Source organism: Cervus elaphus, chromosome 12, assembly GCF_910594005.1.
Source record: "Cervus elaphus chromosome 12, mCerEla1.1, whole genome shotgun sequence".
In the NCBI taxonomy this organism is placed as follows: Eukaryota; Metazoa; Chordata; class Mammalia; order Artiodactyla; family Cervidae; genus Cervus; species Cervus elaphus.
Window position 1 is genome coordinate 70832118 of NC_057826.1, and position 26456 is coordinate 70858573.

The following is a 26456-nucleotide window of genomic DNA, read 5'->3' on the forward strand; positions in this document are numbered from 1 at the left end:
AGTGTAGTTGTATCCTGTTGATGATTCTAACAATGGCTATTCTCATTTATAAACGTCAAAATCAATCACCCTAGTAAAATCTATCATCTTTAAGTATGGCAAATTACTGTTTAAATTAAGGAAAAATGAGACACATACTGAGGCTCTTCTATATCCTCTCAAGGGTCTGTCATTAATGATGACTTCCTGTGAAAAGCGTACAAACCCTAGAAGTCATCTTTATCTTTCTAGGTCTCGTTTCTCATGGGCCAAAATGAAGGTACCAAATTAGTTGATCAGGAAGGCTCCTTCCAATTCTTAGACTACATCTTACTAGAAAACAGGATCCTGGCCCAGTTTAAGAAGATATGTATCAAAAAGAAAAGAAGCTACATATCTGTTTACTTAAAACCAGCACCAGTGGTGAGAACTTCAAATACTGTTATAAAAGATGGAAGTAGAAACTTGTATCTGAGTTTAGCAGAACCATGACAATTTGAACAGTTCTCAACTAAAGATGTGGGATACACAGATGGATGCACACCAGCTCTACTTAAGAGATGCTCACGTGTATGTCTCAGTTCTAGCAAAGTACCAGAGGCCAAGATTCAGAATGCTGAATTTTTAAAACTCCAACATATACTTCACCTTTGGTCACCATAAAAAGGTGTATCTGGCAAGTGTTTCCTGGTCATATTGTATGGGAACCATTCTGTGGTTCCAGTGCTCAAAGCTCCTCCACTGCTCAAAGTCCTGGTCGCTCACAATGGCTAAAACTTACTTTCATCTTCATCCTCAGAGAAAAGAAAAGAAACATCTGACTTTCAGAAGAGACCGCGGGATCCATCTTGATGTTGGATATCTGGTCATGGGCACAGAGGGAAGGAGTATAGGAGGCAGGTTCAGAGTTTTCTTGGCATTGACTCAACTCATTATTTTCTTTAAAACTCAGAATATCTCAGTTCTAAGGTGGGACGGAAGCTCACTGCAGACTTCAAGCAGCCTCAAGCTCATCAAAATCCAGTAGTCATTTTACTGGTTAGTCGCTAAGTTGTATGCAACTCTGCAACCTCATGGACTAGAGCCCGCCAGGCTCTTCTGTCCATGGGACTTCCCAGGCAGAAATACTGGAGTGGGTTGCAATTTCCTTCTCCAGGGCCTCTTCCCAACCTAGTGACTGACCATGTCTCCTACTTGGCAAGTGGATTCTTTACAACTAAGCTACCAAGAAAGCTCAGTAGACCTACCTTTATTAAAGAAAAAATAGTGACTTCACATGTGCACAGATTCTTTGGGGTAACACCAACCTCACTGTTCAGAAAGATTAAAGAGTTTGAATGAAGGATATTTTCCCCCTCAGAAAAACATACACATCAAGTACTAACTGCCTTAGTGAAAATCCTTTGTTGACGAGGCAACCAATTATGAGATAAGAAATAAGAATAAACTAAAAAAATAATGCTTTGATGTTTCAAAAACAAATACTTCAATATTTTAAAAACTGTCATTCACCAGAACAGAAAGAATTAGCTTTATGAAGAACTAACATGTAATCAAGCATCCAGAGAGAGGAAAACACAAGGAATAACAGCAATTTTAAAAGAAAAAGAGAACAAAAGTAAATTTTATATGATATTGGGTAAGAAAACATTCAGTGGATTTCCTGGATGGTCAGAGAAAACTTCCTAGAAGAGGCAGTATGATGCCACCTTTGGAATAGAGAGATTCTGGTTCTGCCTTTTGTATAGAAACAAGTAGTCTTCTGTTCCTATAGAGGGCATTTAAAAAGCAAGCTGGCCTGCAAAGCACATTTATTTCCAAGCCATAGGATTCTAACCGCACATGTATATATTTCATAGTCTATCATTTGACTTCTTGCCTGTAATTAAGTTGTTTCATGCAATATGTCCTCTTAAAAGATTTGTTCTGATATTTAATTATAATTGGGATCACGTTGTTTTATCAGGAAAACTGATAAATTCCATCAAACAAAACAAAAAATTCCATCAAACTTAAGAGGTAACAAACTTTGATCAAGATTTTCATGTATGATTCAAGTCAGTAGTCCAATTTGACTTGATTAAACAGAAAACTGCATTCAGACTTTTGCCATTTCCCCCATCATGAGGCATAGCAGATTTCTCAATCATAATGTTATTTGAGATACCAACCAATGCATGAACCTCAGTGTATAATTTAACAATGAAGTGTTGATGAAACTCTCATTCGATATTATACACTTTCAAAACACTTCTTCCAATCCTCTTAGATTTGAATTTCACAGTAACCTGATGGCTCAGGTAGACTCAGGTATTGTTAATCCTGTCTTAAAGAGAAGGGAGAATATGGCCTGAAGAAGTGAGACAAGCTGCCCAAATCACATCATAAATCAACAGCAGAACCAAGTACTGCAAAGCTGACCCCTGAACAACTAAGGAGTTAATCTGCATATAGCTTAGAGTCAGCCCTCAGCACCCATGGATTCAGCCCAACACAGACTGTTTAGGACTAAAGCATTTACTCCTGAAAAATATCCACGTCCAAGTGGAGCCATGCAGCTCAAACTCACACTGTTCATGGGCCAAGTGATTTTCCTCAACACCATCTATGTCGTCATCACAACACAGAGGCAGAGAAAGAGCAGCAGGGGCAGCAACAGCGGCGAAACAAGAGCAGCAATCACCAGCTGAGGGCCGACGGGGTGCCAGGCACCACGGGAGCACACTGCAGACGTGGCCTCGTTTGATTCTCACTTAGAACAGGGACGGATGTTGTCACATGTGACGCTGCTTAGGGGGACGCGGCCAGTGAAAGGACTCTGACGTGGGTCACACTGTCAGTGCAAGGCACCCTGGCCACCCACCTCCACACCTGTCTGACTGCTTGAGAATCCTGATCTTGTTCTCTGAGGGATGGCTCATGGCCTCAGATTTTTAGCCCTCAAGCCTGCTCAGAGGTCACCTTCTCCATGAGGACTACTCTGAACACTCTGTATTCAAACCTATAAGCCATCCCCCCACTTCTCCCAAAGTTGATCCTCCTTATGCTGCTCTCATCACATGATTTGACTTTTTGTTTTTGATGTTGATGGTTTATATAATCTGCACAGGGCAAGGATCTCTGTTTTTTCACCAATGTACCACAGGTGCTCAGACAGTGCTATCCTATAGAACTTTCTGTAAAAACAAAAATTCTCTTTAATCTGCTGTATGGTAGCCACCAGCCAGAAGAATAAAACTGAAAAGTAGCAAATGCCACTGAATATTTAAATGTATCTAATTTTATAACATAACCTTGTCACATGTGGTTAAGGAATACCCTACTGGATAGCATGGGCCTAAAACAAAATCTAGCACAAATACACTCTCAATAAATAGTTGTTCAATGAATGAATTTATAAAAAAGTAAGGCATATTTTCCACATAGCCTACAGAACACTTTTCACTAAATTAATTTTTTTTTAATAGAATTCATGGCTGGAAAAAAAGTTCAGATTAAGAAAATAGTTTGAAAATTCAGACAATATGACCAAAATAGTAAGTACAGATTTCTCAAACTATTGGCTCCTTGATGTCATCTGTGACTCAAAACCTTCCAAAACATTTTTTTTTGAAAACAGAGGGGAAGCAAACCAGCAGCATATAATGAAACCCCATGTAGGACAAAAAATAGTGATATAGTTATGATTACTATAGCCAGGCAATACCTTTTTGACCTTGTTTTTTTTCTCATAGGTCTCTGAGAGAGGTTTTTTCTTCTGCTGAGTTGTGTCTTTGGAGAATAAATACTCAAATTCGCTAGTATCCCGAATATCAGGCTCTTCTAAGGAATCCCATAAAGTTGGCGTAGAATTTTGGCTTAAAAGAGAAAATGGCAAGTTAAATGTAAGAACCAAACAAAAGAGAATAGAATACAGTGACGTCCTTAATTCATTTTTTAACTCCTTTAAAAACTCTAATAAAGCTTGAAGAAAAGCTTCCTATGATTATACATTTTTAAATCAAAATATACTACGAAGCATTAAAGCAAACACAGGTTTCCAAAAGAGAACAGTCCTTGTGTGAGTACTTGTTGCTGTGAGCAAGAACCAAGAAACCCCGTGGGGCCAGAACTCCTGGGGTGTGTAAGCCACCCCTCCCTCAGTCTGTGGCATTTTCACGCTGGGTAAAAATGGGCATTGTATAAAGGCTGAAAGTGAAGTGAAAGTGAAAGGGTTAGTCGCTCAGTCCTTTGTGACTCTTTGTGACCCCACACACAGACTGTAGCCCGCCAGGCTCCTGTGTCCATGGGATTTCCCAAGCAAGAATACTGGAATGGGTGGCCATTTCCTTCTCCAGGGGATCTTCCCGTCCATGGGATTGAACCATCGTCTCCTGCATTGCAGGCAGATTCTTTACCATCTGAGCCACCATTCTGAGACATTCCATGGGATAATTCCTAAATGTAATGAAAATGGAGTGATAAAGTGAGGATTTATCCTCCTGTAGATTTTTTTCTAAACACTACAAATATGGTTTTTGGGTTTAGTTCACATCAACTAAGTACAGGGCCCATATATGTATATATACTTATATATATATATATAATATATATATGAATAGGCTGTGCTCATTTAGAAACATTTGATTTAAAATACACTATCTCAACAATAGTATTAATAAAAACAAGCAATGCCATTGTACCAGCCCCCACAGAGATCAGCTAAAGCACCCATGTGGAGCCTGTTTTGTTTGCTTTTTTTTCTCTCTCTAAAAACAGGTACAGCCTAGTTTTGAAACAAAGGAAGGGAAGAAGATATGGGAAATCAAGTTCAAAAGAACTGTCTCTGAGAATGGCCTTCGATGGATTACTATTCAGGCTCCTTTTAGTCAGAACATATTTTCTCCTAAATATCTACTTTCTTAACTTACTTTCTCACCTTATTTTTAAACACTTTTAATGCCCAAAGACAGTTTAAAAAAAAAAAAGTCTTATCTACCCATCAAATAGACACATCAAATGTGTATGTTTGTTATGGTCCATAATATCTACAAATACTTATCTTTGTTTCGATACATATTTTCCCAGTGAATGAAAAGGAAAGGAACTACTATTACACAGTGTGGCCCATACAGTTTTTTGATACTAAATGACCATTTTTTTTGTATTTGAAACTGTTGGCAACACTGTCTTTTCAGGCCTGAGTGTTCACATTTTGCTATGTGTCTGCCTTTCCTGTGAAATATGACATTTGGGTTCTTGACCATAACAAAACTGAACATTTGCTTTTCTCCACTTTTTGTGTTTTCCTATTACTATTTCTCTAACATAATATTTGAGGTATTTAAGAACATATATGTGACATCTGTAAGTTATAATGTATAACAGATAGTGAGTACCTGTGAAATCATCACCCAAGGGCTAGAACATTCCCAGTGAGGTACATCCATCTGCATGTGCTCCTTCCTCAGCACCACTCCTGCCCCCACTCACTTAACTTCAGTTCACAACATGAACACCTTTAATGTTAAATGCTTTTCTCAGCTGCTCTTGGCAAAGGGATTCTTGGTGGGAGAAGACAACCAGGAAATTTTGGAGCATGCTGCCTCAGACCTGCTGGACAGGGCCTCAGGAAGGTTCTGGGAAGCCAAGGAGAGGGTCCCGTGAGGGAGGTAATGTCATGCACAAGGAAGATTATTCAGACCCATGCCCCCACCTCCTGCACCTGTACCACCTGGCCCCAGCTCCAAGGACTCTGAGCTCAGCTCCGGATGATGTGGGCTGCACCTCACTCATATGCTGAAGTAAATTGGCTTTGGCAGTCATGTTGAGCACCTCGTGACCATTTCCAACATTATTTCTATGGGAAAAGGCATTTCCAAAAACGAATCACAGAATTTTGGAATACCACTTCTCAGCAGGTTGCAGGCAACTGGGTTGGTGGGGCAGTAACAAGGGGTTGCTCACAATGGACCATCTGCCATCACGGTCAACTTTTTCCTGACCACTGAATCAATTTTAGCTCAAAAGAAGAAGAGGAAGAGGAAGGCAGGAGGAGGAGGAGGTGAGGGGAAAAATAATGGAGAGGGGAAGGATGTAGGCATAAGCCGGAAGGAGAGTGGAACAGGAAGAGGGCGGAGGGAGAGGAGAAGATACTTTCTCATTAGGAAGGTACTTATGAGGAAGCCAAAAAAGGGAGTTGCATGAGTATTTTTCCTTAAAAAAATAAAATAAAATAAATGGCTTTTCCCTACTCTAGAAACAGAAAACAGACATCAAAGAAAGCAAAACAGCATAAGTTTAAAGTCACGTGAGCTGGAGGAGAGGCAGTGTGTATATAATAGAGAAAATTCATTTTTTATTCCTAATTCCTCAGAAGACCAAGATCAAAATTTATCATGTATATTATGAAGTACTTACTCCTCTGGTGATAGAAATAGCACCTCTTTCCAAAGAACAATCCCAAATAATTTTACTTCTGCCCATAATGAATAGTACACAGCATCTTCAGACCATTTTAACTTAAAAGATGTAGTCATGCTCTGAGGTACAAAGATATTTTGAGAGACCCATAATAAGAAACTAAACCCCTGTGCCTAGAACTCAGGCTCAGAGCTGACATGTTCACCAAGCAGGGATTTCCTGAAGTCTCAGGTCAGGAAAGTTGGTACATTCATCTAACTTTTCATTTAGCTCAAAATGGACTTGCTGGTAGCAGCAGGACTTCAAACTCCACATGCAGTTCTCCCTCTGCACCCAGCAGTGTCCACATTTCCCCGTTTTATAAGAAAGTTAGTCGTTTTGGATTAGAGGTCGGTCCTACTCCAGTCTGAGCTCATCTTAACCTACCTAATCACAGCTTCAGCAGGCCTATTTACAAGTAAGGTCACAGTCTGAGTTAAGGGGGAGGGGTCTAGGCCATTAGTAAATCAATTTGGGGGGAAGCAATGCAACTCATAACAAAACCAAAGCCCTAGATTTATGGTGAAGCTGGTAAGAACTTGAGCATTCAATTGTTTTCTCTTTCAAAATGTTCAACTGCATAAGGACAGAAAAAAATGCAATGATTACCTCCAGCTTGTCTTTGTTGTCTTAAACAGTGAAGAACTCACATCTCCTAGTTGCTACTATTACGCCACTGATATGGTCCAGGCTATTATTTGCTCATGAAGTCTTACGGGAATGACGCGGAGGCAGGTTAGGGAGACCCAAGTATGGAATGGCTCTGTGTGCCCTCAGAACACACAATGCCAGAGCTGATGGGTGAGCTTCATCACCCTGGAATGACTGCACATTAATCTGAGAGCACTAATAAGGTAACACAGCTCCAAATACTCTGAGAAATAATTTCTTAGGAAATGTCAGCTGAGCCTTGAGTGGGAAAAGAGGAATGCTAGTACACTGGTTAATGGTAGGAGCTATTTCAGGACTATTTCATGGTTTTTTAATCGTTCATTTGGGAAGTTTAAATATAGAGTATTAACTAAAAAAAAAAATACATTTGTGGCTCTTATTTTTTGATGAGAGGAAAGGGGTCAAATACAAAGCATACAATCAACTTGGTTCACCACATGCTACTGTCAAGGTATGCCCCATCTCTCCTAGAGTGATTTCCATTTACTTGCTCATCAAACTGCATGTTATTTTGTTCAACATCCTGCCGTTTCTAAGCAGAATGTTACAGAAATAGAAAAATTTTAAACCACATCTTAATTTGGGGAATAAGTTCGAAAATTTAAGTGTGAAAATCTATTCTATGTTTGCTGTTCTTTGCCAACAAATGAACTTCACACCTGAAGAACAGTCAAGAAGCCACTCAGTATCTTTCTTATTGTCCGCCTGATGGGCTCCAAAATGAGGCAGAAGAAATCCAATCAGATCTGTTTGAGTGGAAATTTTCAAGCAAGCATCTCTTGCTGCCTTACAGACCCACCTTAACAACCTACACAAATGGAAGATGCTTTTTAACTACCTACCTATTGGCACTTTCTCTAGAGGGCAACAAAGTATAAAAATGTGACTGCACTCAGTGGTGAGGGGTATCAGAGTTCAAGCAGACAGAATTGATATTTTAATACTCCCCTCTAAACTCAACATTCAGAAAACTGAGATCATGGCATTTGGTCCCACCACTTCACAGCAAATAGTTGGGCAAACAGTGGAAACAGTGACAGACTTTATTTTTGGGGGCTCCAAAATCACTGCAGATAGTGACTGCAGCCATGAAATTAAAAGACACTAGCTCTTTGGAAGAAAGGTTATGACCAACCTAGACAGCATATTAAAAAGCAGAGACATTACTTTGCCAACAAAAGTCCATATAGTCAAAGATATTCATGGTGTTTCCAGTAGTCATTTATGGATATGAGAGTTGGACTATAAAGAAAGCTGAGTGCCAAAGAATTGATGCTTTTGAACTGTGGTGTTGGAGAAGACTCTTGAGAGTCCCTTGGACTGCAAGGAGATCCAACCAGTCCTTCCTAAAGGAAATCAGTCCTGAATATTCATTGGAAGGACTGATGCTGAAGCTGAAACTCCAATATTTTGGCCACCTGATGTGAAGACCTGACTCATTTGAAAAGACCGTGACGCTGGGAAAGATTGAAGGCGGGAGGAGAGGGGATGACAGAGGATGAGATGGTTGATTGGCATCACCGATTCAATGGACATGAGTCCGAGTAAACTCTGGGAGTTGGTGATGGACAGGGAAGCCTGGTATGCTGCAATTCATGCGGTTGCAAAGAGTCGGACACAACTGAGCAACTGAAATGAACTGAACTGAACTGACTTGAAGAGTTAATGACTCAGCTATGTCTGGTTCTTTGAATACAAAATGAAAAATTACACCTACTTGCTGAATATACACATCATAGGGCTGATGATACTATCTTAAAACAAGACAGATATTCTAAAAATCTTCAGTGAACCAGAAGTATAGATTCAGGCTCGGTGTCTTTATGATTTTGCACTAATTTCAGGGATACAGGAGGAAATCCTAACTTAGCTCTGGGCTCTTCTCTAATCCAGCAAATGAATATATGCCTTTGAGAAGGGTCTGACATAGAACATGTCATTTCTCACAGCCATCAATCCATAGAGAACAGAGAAGACCTGGTGGGGACATTCTTCCCCAAACATTCCAGCCTCATTGATCCAAGGCATTCACTACCATGTTTGAGAATGAGTGTCACACTACAAAGACACTGAACTCATAAGAATACAACATCACCTGTGCAAAATCCTGCAAATTCACAAGCTGAAAATGGACCAGGGAGTTGAATTTACCTCTTATCACTTATTTGTATCCTAGTCCAGTACAGAGGCTTCATTGGACAACTGGGTTCAATGGCTGGCTTCCGAGGACACTGGCTAGAAGAAGGGCCAACTCCGAAGAAGAGTCCAGGAGGAGGTGGGGGTGCAAGTTCTGGGGGTGCTGGAGCAGGAGGAGGACCCCCGCTACTGGGCAGAGGGAGAGGAGGAGGGAGAGGCGGGGGCGGTGGGGGTGGGGGAGGTCCTGCACTTGGAGGCAGAGGAGGTGGTGGAGGCGGGGGCGGTCCAGTATTCACAGGTGGCGGCGGAGGTGCTGGTGGCAAAGGTCCAAGTCCAGGTTGGAGGGGAGGCGGGGGAGGGATGGCTGCTGGCAGTGGTGGGGCAGGAGGGGGAGGGGGAGGGGAAGGAGTTGCTCTCTGCTGATTCAATGAGCTGCCTTCCGCAGGTGGTACGCAGGTGTCTTTGTTGTCACTTGGGGGAGAGAGCTGGCTTAAAGAGGAGATGTTCAGCTTTTTAGGTATTATTTGGTTACTTCTGGTTGTCTTGCCTTCACCTTCGCAGGGTTTGAGGAAAGTCTCTCTGTCTGTCTGGATGCACACATTTCTGAAAGTCTTTGGAGGGCAGTCATCATCCGTGGAGACACACACATCTCTCATCTCTTCGCATCCTCCTTGCCGTCGGTGTTCTATCTCGTGTTTGAGATTCTCAATGGTTTCCTCTAGTCTTGCTGTTATCACTGCATGCTCGCCCCGGATGTGAAAGGCTTGAAGTTCAAACTGAGCCTGTAGGGATATCAATGGGAAAGGAAGCAAAAAATTTATAAAAGATCAATGATCAGAAATAAAATATTCAATAGCATCCCCATACCAACAAAGCATAGGCTGCACAGACATGGAAAGACAAGAGTCATTCTGAGAATCCTGCAGGGTGTAAATTTCACCTTAGGAATTTTCCAAGGATTTAAATAGCTGGAGTAAAAACATAATTTCATCCAATCTGAGCTCACAGGCAACAATAACCATGGATTAAGGATAAACGTAAAACAGTCATCTAAGAACTTCTACTGGTTTTAATATCAAATGGAAAAGAAAACTTTTAATAAAGATTTAAACATGCTTGAATATACCTTTCATTACTTTTGATTTGAGAAAAAGAACAAAAGAAGGTTTGGAGATCCTTTTGGCTAGGAGCTGCTATTCTCATGGTCATCCATAGAATGTCTCCCCTCTGGAGTTTCCAAAACAACACAGCAGAAAGGAAAAACTCAGGAGGAAGTTATGATGCATGTGCTTTTTTTTTTTAAAGTTTCCATATCAAAGTTGCCCACGAACAGTATTTGTGTCTGTTTTATAATCATTCATAATATAGTAATAAAAAAAAAACAATTTAAGTGCAAAGAAAATGAACCTATTGAGATCTGCTATCAATATACTCTATATTTTAAAGTATAAGATATCTGTCTTTTTAATGCTTATCTTTTCAGTTATGTCAATGCCTTGAATCCATTACTTATCACTTACCAGCACAAACTAGCATACCCTTGGTTCTTAACTAGTCCATTTCCCAGCATTTGAAATTACTTAGCCTTTTACAGTTAACTGGGAGGCAATCATTTACAAGTTCATTAGTTTTTCTAAAATTCAATTTAATAGTAATTAAATATTTCTGGTGAACCTGTTTAACTTCTTTCTTCCCCATCAGACTGCAGACTCCACAAGAAGAAATCAGGGGCAGTATCTGTGTTTTTATTTCTGTACCCCAGCAGCTAGAACAGCAAATACATGGGACTGATGAGATGGGTGGATAAAAACCACTGTAACAGTCATATTCAGTCACTGTCCCAAGAGCCTTCGTTATGGCTTATAAGATGTTCTTCACTGTAATTTCAGTCCACAAGTATCTAGAACACCATTGTATATACAAGTACAGTTATATCTTACACTAAAAAGGTGAAGAAATATTTTCAATGGCCTAGTCTGTCAAGGTCATGACACACGAAAAGGTGACATTGTTTGGAACATTATTTCTCAGTAAGTGTTACTGTTGTTGAGGATAATAGTAGAGGAAGCGATGAATAGATTTCTAATCATTCTTAAAAATTTCCAAACAATGTCATCTTTGTGGAGTGATGGGCATAAAACTAGGAAAGCTTCAGCAATCAGGATGAACGATGCACTACAAATACAAAAGTCCACCCAGTCTTTCATGAGTTCTACTATCTGAAAGGAACTTCAAGCTTCATTCAACTATGTGATCAAGATCATCTTTGTGTGGACATCCTACCCATCTCCATCTCCCTCTCCCTCCCCTGCCCACCTCCACCGGTATTTCAGCCCTGATTACCATCCTGAATTATCACCAATATTTAAATTTCATTTTAGTGCCGACTTTAGTTCTGCCATAGCAAACTAAATGTTGAATGTTTTTCCTGACTAACTTGTTCACCTGAGAAGGTGAACAGTCAGATAATATTCATTTATTATTTATTTGGCTGCACCGGGTCTTAGTTGTAGCATGTAGGATTTTTAGTTGTCGCACACGAACTCTTAGCTATGGTATGTAGAATCTAGTTCCCTGACCAAGGATTGAACCCAGGCCCCCTTCATTGGGAGAGCAGAGTCTTCGCCAGTAGACTACCAGGGAAGTCCCAATAGTCAGATAATGTTGATGAGCCAATAATTTTACACAATCTTCACCTTCTTATTAATATGAAAGAGTTACAAAGACATGCTCCAAAGGGGAACTTTCTTCTCTCACACAACTGGATGATATCTACACAAAGGTCCCCACCTCTCCCATTTCCCACCTCTCAACCAGTGATCTTTTGAGTTGGCTGAATCTGGTGTACACATCGATACAGACCACTTTGAAGGCTCTGTAATTCATCTGCTTAGTGTCCTGGGTAGAGTACAAATTGGTTAGGCTACTTAACCTCTCTCTATATCAGTTTCCTCGTACAGAAAATGAGGGTAATGACAGAACCTACCTCACAAGGTTAGGAGAAGAACAAGAGTTAGTATATGCAAAACCAGACAGGAGTGTCTGGAACACCAGAGGAAATATAGAAGCTTGCTACAATGGCAGCATTAATGGTATCACCACCAATGGTATTACTCCTTATGGTAGTAATAATACAATGGTATCATTTTGTCTCTTTGCTGCCTGACAGATCACGGAGGCCAGTGGCCATGTCACCTTGCTTTCAGCTCTCAGCGTGTTTTCCAGCACCATGCTCTATCCCTCTAAAGCAAAAAATAAAGATACCAAAATCCTTCTTTAATCCCTTCTAGCTGTTGCGCTTTCTTTTCTCACCCTCCCTCTTTTTCTTCAGTTTTTTTTTTTTTTAAGAAAACACACAACTCTTGTATTATCTATTTTCTTATCCATGCTTCTTTCCACCAATGACACCTTGCTGCTAGCCCCACTATATTACTGAAATGCCATGAATTGAGTGTTAAATTTGATCAGCACCTTTCAGTGATTTTGCCCTCTCAGCTGCATTGTTAAGGTTGACTGCTGCCTTGCCTTGAATTTCTCTCTACTTCCCTGATCGTCAAAACTCTCCACCCGCCCCTATTTTCTTCCTATTTCTTGGCTCTCTCCAGTCAATCAGTGGACTCCTCTCCCTCCATCATCCCTTAAATGTTGTTCCCCAGGCATGCTCCTTCCCATTCTACCTTTCTCACACTATACAATCTCTCTCCATCATCTTGCATACTTATAAGGTAAATGACAGTCACTGACTCTATCACAACTTCCCAACTGGTATCTTAAAACCACAATTCCAACTATCCTCTGGAACTGGTCTACCTGAATATTTTTTAATCAGCCACCTCAGAGTCAGTATGTCTGAAAAAAGGAACTCATGATGTCAAAGCTCAGTCTCCTCCTCCTCTGAAATTCTTCTTTGCAATTAATAGCATCAACATCCTCTCAATGATCTCTTTCAGAAACCTGGATATCATGATGAATTCCTTGTTCTCTCTTATTCCTAACAGATTATCAACGAGTTTCATTAATTTCTCTGATTCATTCCTTACCTGCTACCCCAATGCCTCAACTCTTCATTGGGTCTTAGTTACCTGGACAGTGACAAGAGTCACCTCAATAATATTCCTGATCCTGGTTTAGACACATTCATTCCAAGATGATTTTTTTTTAAAATTCATATCTTTATTCCTTAAAATCCCTTCAACAACTAGCCATTACTTATAAGCTAACATCAAAATTGTTTAGCATGGCCACACTGAAAATTCTTCTGTGTTTGCCCATTTTGTCCACTCTTGGCTCCTGCCTTTTCTCCAAATATGTCCTAGATTCCAGTTCTATATAGCTTCTCTCTCTCCCAGGACCATACTCGTGCACATGGCCTTTGCAAATACTGTCCTCTCTCAACACCTCTCCTGTCTACTGCAAACACCCAAGGTAAGGGGACAGATTGCCAAACACAGATGCCATGGGTGGCTTCCTCACAAACTGTATTGACTAATATAAAGAATAACCAAATAAGAACCATTAAATGCCTATGTATTCCATATCAATACGCCCAAATAAAGAAACCAGTTACCTTTTTTCTTTGCTCTTACCTTTGCTCTTCCTTGTTTCACAACTCGTTTTGATCATTCCAATTTCGTGTGCAGAAGCTCAACATGACATAGTAATTCAAAGTGATTAAAGTAATCATTCTCTATCTGTCCATGTTTAATTGTCATTTAGTCACTCAGTTGTGTCCTACTCTTTGCTACTCCATGGACTGTAGCCCACCAGGCTCCTCCATCCATGGGATTTCCCAGGCAAGAATACTGGAGTGAGTTGCCATTTCCTCCTCCAGGAATCTTCCCAACCCAGGGATCAAACTCATGTCTCCTACATTAGCAGGTGGGTGCTTTATCACTGAACCACCAGGGAAGCCCCTCCACATGTAATAGGAAGAACAAATCTGATTCCATATTAGACTGTTCTTTTGCTTTAACCTATGTGCTTCGTTGCCTGTGCTTAGTCATGCTGGCTCTGTACCTTTTATAAAAAAATCTTGTCTATAGTCTGAAATAGACAGGACAGCTTATTCTCAGGGATCTGACCTTTAAGAGTCCATTCATAAACAGAAAAAACTTGCAATAACAAAGAATAGTGTTTGTCTTGTTGGAGGTTTACAGGAACATTCTGACCTAATCTACATGGACAGAGGCAAGAACAAAGGATTCTGACACCAGTAAGTTGGCAACAATTGATCATGCCCCTCCCCCACCTCGCCTATAAAAGTGCTTTGCTGAAACCCTTTGGAGAATCAGGGGCTTTGGGGGCATGAGCTGCCTGTCTCCTTGCATGGTCCTGCATTAAACCTTTGATCTCAACATGTTTGGCCTCACTGTGTGCTGAGCACACAAACTTGCATTCAGTAACATATATCCTATCAATTATTTCAAATTGTTACTGGCTCTATTACAAATGGGGCTTTCCAGGTGGTGCCTGCCAATGCAGGAGATGTAAAAGATGCGAGTTCGATCACTGGGTCAGGAAGATACCTTGGAGCAGGAAATGGCAATCCACTCAGTATTATTACCTAGAAAATTCTATAGACAAAGGAGCCTGGCAGACTATAGCATGAGGTCATGAAGAGTCGGGCACGACTGAGCACGCAAGCGCTATTACAAATAGACATCTCAAATCTGTGCATATCATAAATCAAGCCTTCGGGAAAAGTATCTTTTAACACTTTTTCACTCTACTTTCTGTGCCACTTTTACTTTGTACCTGGAAATCATATACCGTTTTCCCTCCTTTATCTAGAGCCATAGCTAGAAGGACTGTTAATGATTTGATGAATCAAATACAGAGAGTAGAACTTTCCGTTCAATAGTCATGTACTCCCAGGCACGACCCTGGATATCTTTATGAAATGTCAAGTCCAGACTCTCACAGTCAAAATTACAGATAAGGCTGGATCAAGGGAACATAATGCTTTTAAAATGGACTGACTCTCCTTTCAGTCTCCTTTACTTTTGCACTGAACATGCTGTTTGTACATGGTAGATAAAACGACTGCAAACCTTCCAATCATTTTAAAATAAATGTTCTTTAGGACATAGGAAGCATTACAAGTTTCTCTTTCCCCAACCTTCTCTGCTAAAAGTCTGTTGTTTTTCTGCATTCACCCTAACATCATTTGAAAGGAGACAGGTCTAAGTTTTGACATCTTTCCAATCTCCTCTAAGTTTTATCTCCAATTGCACCTGAATTTTTATCTATCTTCCATTATTTTTAACTTGATTGATTCTATTACTTTCATTTTCAATCACATTCTCTTCCCACCCGCCACAGTCTATTAGTCTATATCCATTTCCTTCTAAGCAAGATGCAAATTCTCAATCTTTAAGAGAGCAATCCCAATTAAAACACTGTTCCAATCACCCTTTTCCTTGATTGACACTTTTTATCTGTTTAAGGTAATGGTTCTCAGGCTGCTACCAATTAGAAATATCTAGAGAGCTTTGTAAAAAACTCCTGATGGGGCAATCTCAAAAGATAATCATTCAATTGATCTGAGATGGTGCTCTTACACAGGTGTCCTTAAAGCTCCCCCAAAGGATTCCTGGGCAGCCAGAGCTGAAACCAGAAGTAACTGTTCTAAATCTTTATTCTGCTCCAAATACAGCTGAGATAGTATGGCACTACAACATTGGTGGAATTTTTTTGGCAATAACTTTTAACTTGGGTCATTGCAGAATCTCCAAAAGAATATGTGTTACTTGAAAAAGTCCCTTGGTAATTCTGATATATCCCTATAAAGAGACTATCCCTTCATTAGCCATATTGAGAATAGTTATTTCATGCAGCAGATAAGCCTAAATTCTTTCCATGACACTCATGGCTCTTTAAAACCTGCCCTCCACTTACTTTTCCAGATATTTCTTTATAATTTCCCTATGTTGCACCAGTACAGATTCAAACATCCCATTAACTCCCACATCTTTATGCTTTTGCACACGCTGCTTCCTCTCTGTGAAACACCCTTTCCCTCTATTTTTGCCTAGTGAAGGCCCTGAAGGAAAACTCACTCCATTGCAACTGAACCTTCTGGCTTCAACTTTTCTTGATTCTTCCTGACAAAAGTTTTCCTTTGACTCTGTTGCCAAAGAACTTCCTAGGTTCACATCACATTACAGTCACTTAGGTTTATCTTCTTTGCAAATCTAAAAGCTCCAGGCAGTTGGGGACCATGCCTTATTCATGCTTGAACTTTCAGAACACTGTGCACTGCTTGGCTAGTTAGTGATCCTTAAATGCTTATTGAATTGAATTATTTCTTTAGCTTTAAATATTAAGACTTCCTTGTACCTCTGTATTACCCAACCAACTAGACTCAAAAGCCTAATAAAATGTAAAAACAGAGAGACATGTGGTCCCCTTCCTTCCCTGGCGGCTCAGACAGTAAAGAATCTGTCTGCAATGTGGGACACCAGGGTTTGATCCCTGGGTTGGGAAGATACCCTGGAGAAAGAAATGGCAACCCACTCCAGTACTCTTGCCTGGAGAATTCCAAGGACAGAGGAGCCTAGTGGGGTTCTGTCCATGGGGTTGCAAAAAAGTCGGACACGACTGAGCGACTAAAACAAGCACAACATAAACTATGAGATTTCATTGTTGTTAATTACCTAGAAAGTTCAAATAAAACCTCTACATTTTTTTAAGTGTGGGTCTAAAAATTAATGTTGATACTACTTAATTTTAACAATTCAAAATATTTAGGGTAGATAAGTGTTCTCGTCACAATAAGCTTAAAGGTTATTCCCATAAGTATAGTGAACTATGCAGTAGAATCCAACAGTATTTGTCATTCTATCCTGATTAGGAATTGGGCTCCAGGCAACTCCTGCAGTCCCCCCAGGGACTGGTCCTCCCTCCCCCTACCAAATTCTCATTTTTTAAAAAAATATCTTCCACATTACCACTGCTCAGAGATATCATCAAAGGAACACACTGTCCTGAAACCCAAACAACAGAGGGAGACTTTGCTTGTCTGGCCCCCACAAATACGTCTGTCAAAAAGAATTGGAAGAGTGCCTATTGATGAAAGACATCATGGTGGTGCCAAGCACTGAGCAAAAATCACCCATTAACACTCTGTTGTTATGAACATCCTCTCCCAGTGGTGCTGCCAGGGGCCACTAAAAATTCAGGTTATCTGCTACACAATCTAAGTCAACTTTTCCCAGGGGCTCTTGGAAATTCTAAATTCTTCCAGGTTGGGGAAAGCCATTCCAAGGGACTGCACAGAAGCACAATGAAACTGCACCACTTCAGGCAAGTTCTAAGACAGTAGCAATTTCCACAGCCACAACTTCACCCTATCTCTTTCTCTTCAACTTTCCAGAATACAGACAGTCCTGCTCATGAATGCTATATAAACAAGCAAAGCACAGTATCATCTAAGCCATACAAAGAAACAGTCCCAGCTCTCATGAATGCAAATCAACATGGGAGGTCAAGCAGACTCATTACATCTCTGAAATCATACCAGTGGTTCAGCCTGCAGTTCAGATAAAGTTGAGCATTACATCTGAAATGTGATAGCTATTCCAGACAGGATTCTGAAATATACTCTGAAAATAAGCAAATAAAATTATGGATAGTCGTCCAAGGAAATAGGAAGTCAAACAGATAAATCTTTGAAATCTGTACTCAAGTTCCTACCTGGAAAACAAGATAAAACCTCATTGTAGCTAGAGTGTTCTTGTGAAACAGAAGAAATAAAATCATGACTCATGGGGGATTCTAATAATGTTTTCTTTCTAAGCTATTAATATCACTAAATCAGTGTAAGTCACAGAACAGATATACCTTGGGACATCCATGGAAATGACTTGCAAGGTTTTTTCCTCTAAAAAATAATTTGAAATCTAATAAGCAAATCCAAGACTTCATACTTTTAGGCAAAGAACCAACATACTAATTCCTTCTCTATTAGGAAAGAGGACTTGGAGTTTTATGTTGTGTTATTTTATTGTCACTAATGAAGCTGCATCTAGCCCAGTAAGGTATGTATGACACATTCCAGAATACGTATGCATTTAGAAGCAACAGATGCTAAACCCCGGTCCTTAATACTGTGACAAATTGAGGTTCTTCAAGTAATCACAGCAATCACATTACTGTTTCTTTCTCAATTCATTCATTGTCTATGAGGAGTCATCACCCTATGGCCAGTGCCCATCTGTCCACTAGTATCATTTTGGCAAGTAATTGAAGTAGGTTCCTCAATTAGGTTTGCTTCACATATTCTCAACTTTGCCTTTTTTTGTCATTTAAATGTCATTTAAATAGCATTATCAAGTAGGAGCAAGTGAGGAGCTAGTTGCTGAATTCTTTTTGGCATTAAAAGTGAAATTTATGCCTAAGACTGTAGGACTACTGATTAGAAAAATAGTCTCCACATCTTTTACCAACGTAATAGAAAGCTTTCTGCTAGCAAGAAGTTCAGGGGAGTGGTTGTAATAAATTTCCTATTTGTAGGCTTACTTTTCATAGTGATGTTGTATGAACCAGAGACACATTGAACAAGGCTTCATTATATCAAATGAGATGAGACTCTGGTCTCTCTACCATCTAACTTTCAATCTAGCTTTAATGAGCATTTACAATGCACTCAATCTTGCAAATGTATATATATAGAAACAAGTCAGACTTTGAGAGGCTCAAATTCCAGCTGAGAAAAGGTATTCATTTGAGTTGTTCTTAATTTTCAGGAAAGCTGAGCTGGTGTGGATTTTACACTTTTATTCAAACATGACTTTTTCATTGATAACTGAAGAAAACCAAGGACCACAGAGGCCAATTTGTCTGGCAAAGATATCCCCGGTTGTCTGTGTTGCTCTCATTATCCAGTAAAGAGTCACTTCAGGGTCTACTCCCTGAATGTATTTTCATAAGTAAGGAGGTATCTGGCTTCCCACCTTACTATTTGAACAAATGACCGATGATGTGTGCCTAGGCCACAGTCACCTTCTCCTGGCCACTTCCAGTCTTCCTGGGGATTAGTCACTTGATAAATCTGCCATTGAATGGGTTTTAAATTATAGACTAATCGACAGGGAAAACAAACAAGACGGTTTACGTGTTTTTCATTAAGATCTGGGCTCTGGCCTAGGACGCCTCCTTTGGAGGCAGCTAGAAAGGGAAATGGCTTAAATTTCCAAATATTGCTCACCCCAGCCAAGAGACGCACTCATTATACAAGACATAAGTTGAGATGCCAGAAAAGGGCTCACAAAATTGAGTATAATCTTCATTTCTCTAAGTAATAGACCCAAGGAGAAGTATTTTCTGCTCCAATTGGAAAGGCCAGGTCAAGTTAATGGGGGGGAAAAAAAAAAACACACTAAAATAGTAATCAGAATGACTGGATTTAGTTCAGCATAAGACTGTTGTATGCCCTTAAATTTGCTTATCTCTGGCCATCTTCTTCATTTGTAAAATAAACAGGTCAGAAAAAGATCAGCAGCTTACCAACCAGGTTTCTGGGGATCCATGGAGGTATTTCAGCAGTTCTGCAAACAGTTGTTGTTTTTTGGGGGGTTTGGTTTTGTTTTAATTTAAAAAGGATATTTTTAAATAACCTTAAAAACAATGGGTTTAAAAAATATATACATAGTTACACCAAAACCACCAGCACACCTAGTACTCAAGTACTTAGTTTTTTGGTTTGCTTGTTTTTTAGAGCCTTTGAAATACAAAGTTTTCTCTGACATCTTTCTGAATCTATTCAGATGATTTGAAAATGTTTCACTGATCAGGAAAGTAATAACTTTGTATGGGTCTCTCTCCTTTCCTCTCTTCCTCCCTTCCTTGTTTTAAATTCAGGTCTGTACATATACAAGAAGCAAATGGCTACCCACCCCAGTATTTTCGCCTAGAGAATCCCATGGACAGAGGAGCTGGTGGGCTACAGTCCATGAGGTTGCAAAGAGTCGGACAAGACTAAGCGCACACACACACACACACATATATATATGTAAGTATATCCTACGGCGCACATGCATCATATTCCACTGTGTATGGCCAAGGTTCAGGCTCATCTGCTCTGTGTAGGACCCTATTTCAGCAAAATAGTCCATTGTTCAATGACAAGCACATGAATGGGCAGAGTAACAGATGATTTTAGCATTTAATTTTATACTTGGGGCTTTCTGACAGAGTGATGTTTATGATTAAAACTAATTCCAACAGTTCTTAACTGTTAACTGGTTCAATTGTAAAGTAAAAATTTCCTACAATTCATGTTTCAATCTTAGGGATTATTTTAATTGAATACAACCCTAGGATAGTAAGGGAATTTTTTCCAAAAACTGTTTCCATTTTTAACTATATATTTTGTAAAATGTGGTTTTTGAGATTTTGTTAGTAAAATAAAACATAGAAAGTAATTGGGTGCTGTGGCTAATAAAAGAGCTGACATTGAAAATCCCTAAATTTAAATTGGTGCTCAAATTTTTGCAGAAAACAGCTGTAAAATATGTAAAAGATCTGTACCCAGAACACAGAAGTCCACTAAAATGAAAATAGGAAAACAACCTCCCCTCCTAAAATGGGTAAAAGATGTGAAGGACAGTTCATGAAGATGATACATGGGTAATATATAAACACATAAAATGATGCCCAATGTTAGTCATTAGAGAAATGCATATTAAACCACAATGAGATACCACTTCATACTTATTGGAAGGGAGGGAGGAAGATAGAGAGGGCGAGGTAAACTGGCCCATCTGATAACACCAAGTAATGGGGAGCCCTCTCAATTTGCAAACAAGAAAGTAAAATGGTATAGCTACTTTGGAAAATAGTTTGTTTCTTAGAAAGTTAGATACACACTTTCCATATAACCCAATAATCTCACTGCTCTTTGCCCAAGTGAAATAAAAATATATGTTAACATGAAAATCCATATGCAAATATTTTAACAGCTTTATGTTTAATTGCCTGTGATGGTTAATTTTACTAGGCCATGGGGTGATCAGATATTTGGTCAAATATTATTCTAGGTGCTTCTGTGAGGGTGTTTTGAGATGAGATTAACAATTGAATCAGCTTGAGTAATCTGCTCTCCTTAATGCAAGTAGGTTTTATCCAATCCAGTACTCTTCCCTGGAAAATCCCATGGATGGAGGAGCCTGGTAGGCTACATACAGTCCATAGGGTAGCAAAGAGTCCACAGGACTGAGTGACTTCTCTTTTATCCAATCAGTTAAAAACCTGAATAAATACAAAGCTGATTTTATTCAGAAAAAATTTCTCCAGCCTAAATACCTTTAAAGTGAGGCATCAGGCTTAGGACTGAAATATCAGCATTGGGTCTTTCTGGGTCTCAAGACTGCCAACTCATCCTACAGATCTTGAGACTTATCAGGCTTCATGACTGTTTAAGCCACTTCCTTATAATTTCTCTCTCTCTCTCTCTCTCTCTCTCTCTATATATATATATATATATATATATATCCTATTAGTTCAATTTCTGTGGTGAATGCAGACTAATGCATTGCCTCAAATTGAAGGCCACTGAAATATTCTTCAGCTGCTGAAGGGTCAAAAAACTATGGCACATGCACAAAGTGGAATTCTAACCAGAAACAAAAGGAATGGACCACTGGAAGATGCAACAACACAGATGAATCTCAAATGTATTAGGTTAAGTGCTAGAAGCTGGACTCAAAAGGATACAAACTGATTCCATTTATTTGACATTCTGGGATAGTCAAAGCTGTAAGGGCAGAAAAAGTATCAGCAGAGGGGACAGGATTCTGAGTTCAAAAGAGGAGCTGTCTTTCAAAGGACACAGGGGCATTTTCTATGGTGATGAGAACATTCTATGCTTTGATTGTGGTTTGGTTATGTGACTGCATGCCTTGTCAAAACTCATACACTAAAGAGTGATTTTTATTGTATGTAAAATTCTATCTCACTGAAAAAAGCATCTTGAAGACTGACATTATGGTAAGTCATATGCACACATTTCTAGATTTAAAACTGCAAAATAAATGCATTATAAATAAAATGTCACTCATCAATTGGACTTCCAAACAAGATTTTGTTCGTAACCAAATCTTTCTCTTTTAAGAAAACACATGTCAACAGACAGTAGAGTGAAATGAGTCCCCTAAATGTCCACAGAGTTGCCTACGCCTTAACAAGACACAAGTGTCCAAATTTCCTAAGACAAAAGTTTAACTTTTTTCACTGATGCTACAGAATTTTCACCTCTATGGCCCAATTTCCAGAGCTTTCTCTTCCGAGGTCAGGCTTAGGAGGGAGTGAGTGGCAGTCATCCAAGACGGCCACATTCAGCAGCATTTGAAACTTGCAGCTTGTGAGCACATGGCCAGGGGAGGATGAATGACTGACAGCTCCCAGTCCTAGGCAGGGTGTTACAGTCCCTTGAACACTGTGATGTCACATCTCTGGCGCTTTCGCACAGCCTACTTTCTCTCTCATTACTCATAAGGAGTCCAACTTCCTCATAGCAGTTCATTAATAAGCAGGTTCAAGGACACAGGGTTCTAAGTTTTTTACTTATGTAAGAAAAAAAGCACTTAATATCTATTCCCAGGCTACCATGAGAGTTTTCTTTATATTTTTCATGAGCCAGTCTCTAAGGCAAGGATCAAAGTATTACCTTGGATTTTCATTTTCTTTTAAGCAATAGATTGACAGTTTTCTTTTTTTTCTTTAGTTGCAGAGAAACCACCTATCAATACAGATAGTCTGTTACACAGTGCAATTAGAACAGTTTTTTTCCTATACCTAGTGGGTCTCCAAGACACAGGAGGCCTTTCAATCCTATCAGTGTTCGTAAGCTGAATATCACTCTCCAGGTTCTTATTCTGTAAAATGAGGATGATATAACCTGTCTTTCTTCCTAGTATATTTTTCATGGGATGTAAAAGAAACTAAATAATATGTTCAGAACAAATTAAGTAATACGCTGACTGAGAAACAATGTAGAGTTTTAAGACACTGGCTAGAACCAACAGCAACTAGTTAGGTTTATAGCATACTGTCAGTTGGAAACTACTAACATAACCCATACAGCTCCCCATGGGTAAATATATATCTATGTTCAAATGACCTTTAGAGGACAGAGTGTATATGAAGTGGTTAAAGTCAACCTTTCTTCTAAATAAACTGCATTAAGTGGGATCCATATACCATGAGAATGCACAGAAAAATAAACTAGCATTGTATCATACATACAATAAAAGTTAGGCTATCACTTATATACAAGATACACTGATATTTATGCCAAGATTTTTCTCAAGCAATTTAAACATTCATTGATATTCATTGATAAATACCTCATTTGCCTTTTTACCCCCACTTGAAAAGTGCTCAAGTTCTCCTTTGTTTTCATCTCTAACTAATCCCCCCAACAAAAATCAGAATAATTGCCTTAACTCTGCCCTCCTCCTCAAGAAAAAAATCTCCCATTATATTCAATGACAAACATCATTCTAAAACATGTGCAGCTAGCTACTCTGCATCTTTTAATACCTTTGTGTAATTTCTCAAAAACCTGGTTTACGTTGCCACCATTTTACTGAAAATGCGGGCAAAATCACTAATGGCTTCCTAAGTTACCCAGTTCAGTGGATTTGTCCTCATTTCTTCCTCTGTGACTTTGCAGCTGAACTTAAAAATGGCCTCGCTTGCTTTCTCTGACAATATCGCTCCATAGTTCTCTTTCTACCTACCTTCTTTCCCCATTCCATCCTCTAAGTATGTCAATTTTATGAGGGCTCACAGTTTTGTTTTTCTTGTTCACCAGTGCATTCCTAGAACCACAAGTACAGCCTGGCCTGTAGGACCTCAGATAGCTGGTGAATGAATGAAGGCATGCCTTTTTCAGGATCCCTGACTCGGGGCCTTCTGCGGTGGCTCATTGGTGAAGAATGTGCCTGTAATGAAGGAGACGTGGGTTTGATTCCTGGGTGAGGAAGATCCCCTGGTGGAGGAAATGGTAACCCACTCCACTCCACTGTTTTTGCCAGGAAAATCCTATGGATAGAAGAGCCTGGCGGGCTACAGTCTGTGGGATCACAAAGAGTCAGGCACAGACACACACACGCAACTGACTCTCAGAAGTCCTTAAAGCTACTGTTCCCGTGATTACTATGTTCAACTATCAAAAGGAAGACAAAGGGGAGGAACTATTGATTAGTATGTACATAAAGACTATTGACATACATGATTACAAACCTTCTGATGTGTTTAATCATTGCTATTAAACCCTCAGTGATGTCCTAGCTGACAAGGGCAGAGCTGATGGAGACCACGTTCTTCCCAACAACTCTCAGGAAATTCATAAGCACACGTAAATCCAATGTCACAGGTGCATCTCCATTCAGACCTGGTAAGTTTCTTTCATTCAATGGACCTCCAGACTGAGTTATCTTATAATACACACAGGGCCTAGATGAGCACTAACAACTATACTGACCCCAATTGAGTCAGAACAAACATTCTACACCAAAAGCACTCATAATACCATCATTGTGAATACCTATTATTAGTAAAGGATTTTTTATAGTTCCAAACAAATCTCCATTTCAAAGTAATTGAGGAGCCCACAAACATGTTTTATTCCATGTGTATCCAAGTATTATGAGTTATTTTCTCATCTTCCTTTACTGGGACACACACCAAAACGGTTGGAACTGGGTCCATAGAAATGCCTTGATCAACAAAAAAGAACCTTGAAACAACACCCATAATAATGTGGGTGACCAGTTTATTCTTCATAATGGCTAGGCCTCTTTTTTGAGTTTCTGTATAGTCATCCCCTGTATCTGCCCATGGATATGGAAGGCTGAGTGTACTATACCATTTTACATAAGGGACTTGAGCATCTGTGGATTTTGTTATTTTGAAGGGGTGCTGGAACCAATCCCTCAGATACTAAGGGATGACTATATAAGCAGTCAGACTTACAAAACATCTCCAGTCACAGATCCATCTAGAAAGAGGCTGAAATTTCTAGAACTGTGCTTTCTACATTCGGAATATGTGCAATTGAGGATGCAGATGGACTGACAGTATACAACTGATAAAGTTCATCTGTAGCACCTACACTACATACCTTTGAAAGCAGAGAGACCCAAAATAATATTCATTTTGAGTAACCAGAGAATTCTAAAACTCCACAAAGGAAGTTTCCTGACCACAGGGCATCAATACTCATCATTTTTGGAAAGTTTTGGCAAAGTATCACACTGATTTATTTGAGCTCACGAAGATCTGATGTAATATTTAAAAACAGATTTCTTCTTTGTGTAAACATGAATTAGGAAAAATGTAAATCCCCCATCTAGGTTTATTTTTTTAATATGGATTTTAATTATATATTTAGAAATCTGGGGTGCTCAAAGCCTTAAACAGTTAAGATAATAAATGGAATTTGGCAGAACATTTGTTCTGATTACTAGATGTTTAATGATACTTGGAACGTCAAGATGCATGTGAAATTACACTCAAGTATGATGCACACAAAATAACTTGGAAAGGATCAGATCTCATTTTGACTTGATTCTTTTCTCCTGGAATATGGACAAACCACATTCTTGTTTTCTTCCTGCGTTCTCCCCCTTAGATTAAACTATATTACTTTTGACTGATACTCATCTCTGTAATTTGTGCTTTTTGAAAGGATAATTGTTACACGAATTACATTTTCAGTTTTTCCAGTAATTGGAAGATACAGCTTTAAATCAGTAGTCTTATTTCCTAGCTGATCAAACATGGAACATAATTCACGAATTGTTTTCAAAATAAATGTTTAACTACTCTACGCAAAGTTTAAATGTCACTTTGAATTGAGTTTGACACAGGTTTATAGATGACTATAATTTTTCTCTCCAAGAATTTTTCCATGTTAAGTGTTACAGCTATTCCAATTTAAAGTGTGAAAAGACAAGGGCACTATTACCTAAAAATGCATACATAATTTCTACATAAGTCATTCCAAAGTTAATAACTAAATATGAAGGTTAATGATGATATAGGACCAGCTATATAACATCTGTATCAGACCACATACCTGCTGCAGTATTTCATGAACATGCTGCTGTCTCATTGAATCTGTCTGCTACAAGAGCTTACACGTGCCAATTTTGTGCCATGCACCCTTCGTGAAAAAATGAACAGCTCAAGTATCTATACCAGCCATCCATTCTAAATAATTA

General features: G+C 39.3%; 1 protein-coding gene across 2 annotated transcripts in view; it reads right to left on the bottom strand.

The window, feature by feature from the left end:
- FMN1 (formin 1) overlaps window positions 1-26456 on the bottom strand; it is a 437633-nt gene that overhangs the window by 221294 nt on the left and 189883 nt on the right. For both annotated transcript variants that reach the window (XM_043919297.1, XM_043919298.1), the window contains 2 exons: window positions 9244-10010; window positions 3686-3836 (listed from right to left, as the gene is read on the bottom strand). In XM_043919297.1, coding sequence (XP_043775232.1) covers window positions 3686-3836; window positions 9244-10010 — 918 coding nt within the window. The remainder of the gene's footprint in view (window positions 1-3685; window positions 3837-9243; window positions 10011-26456) is intronic.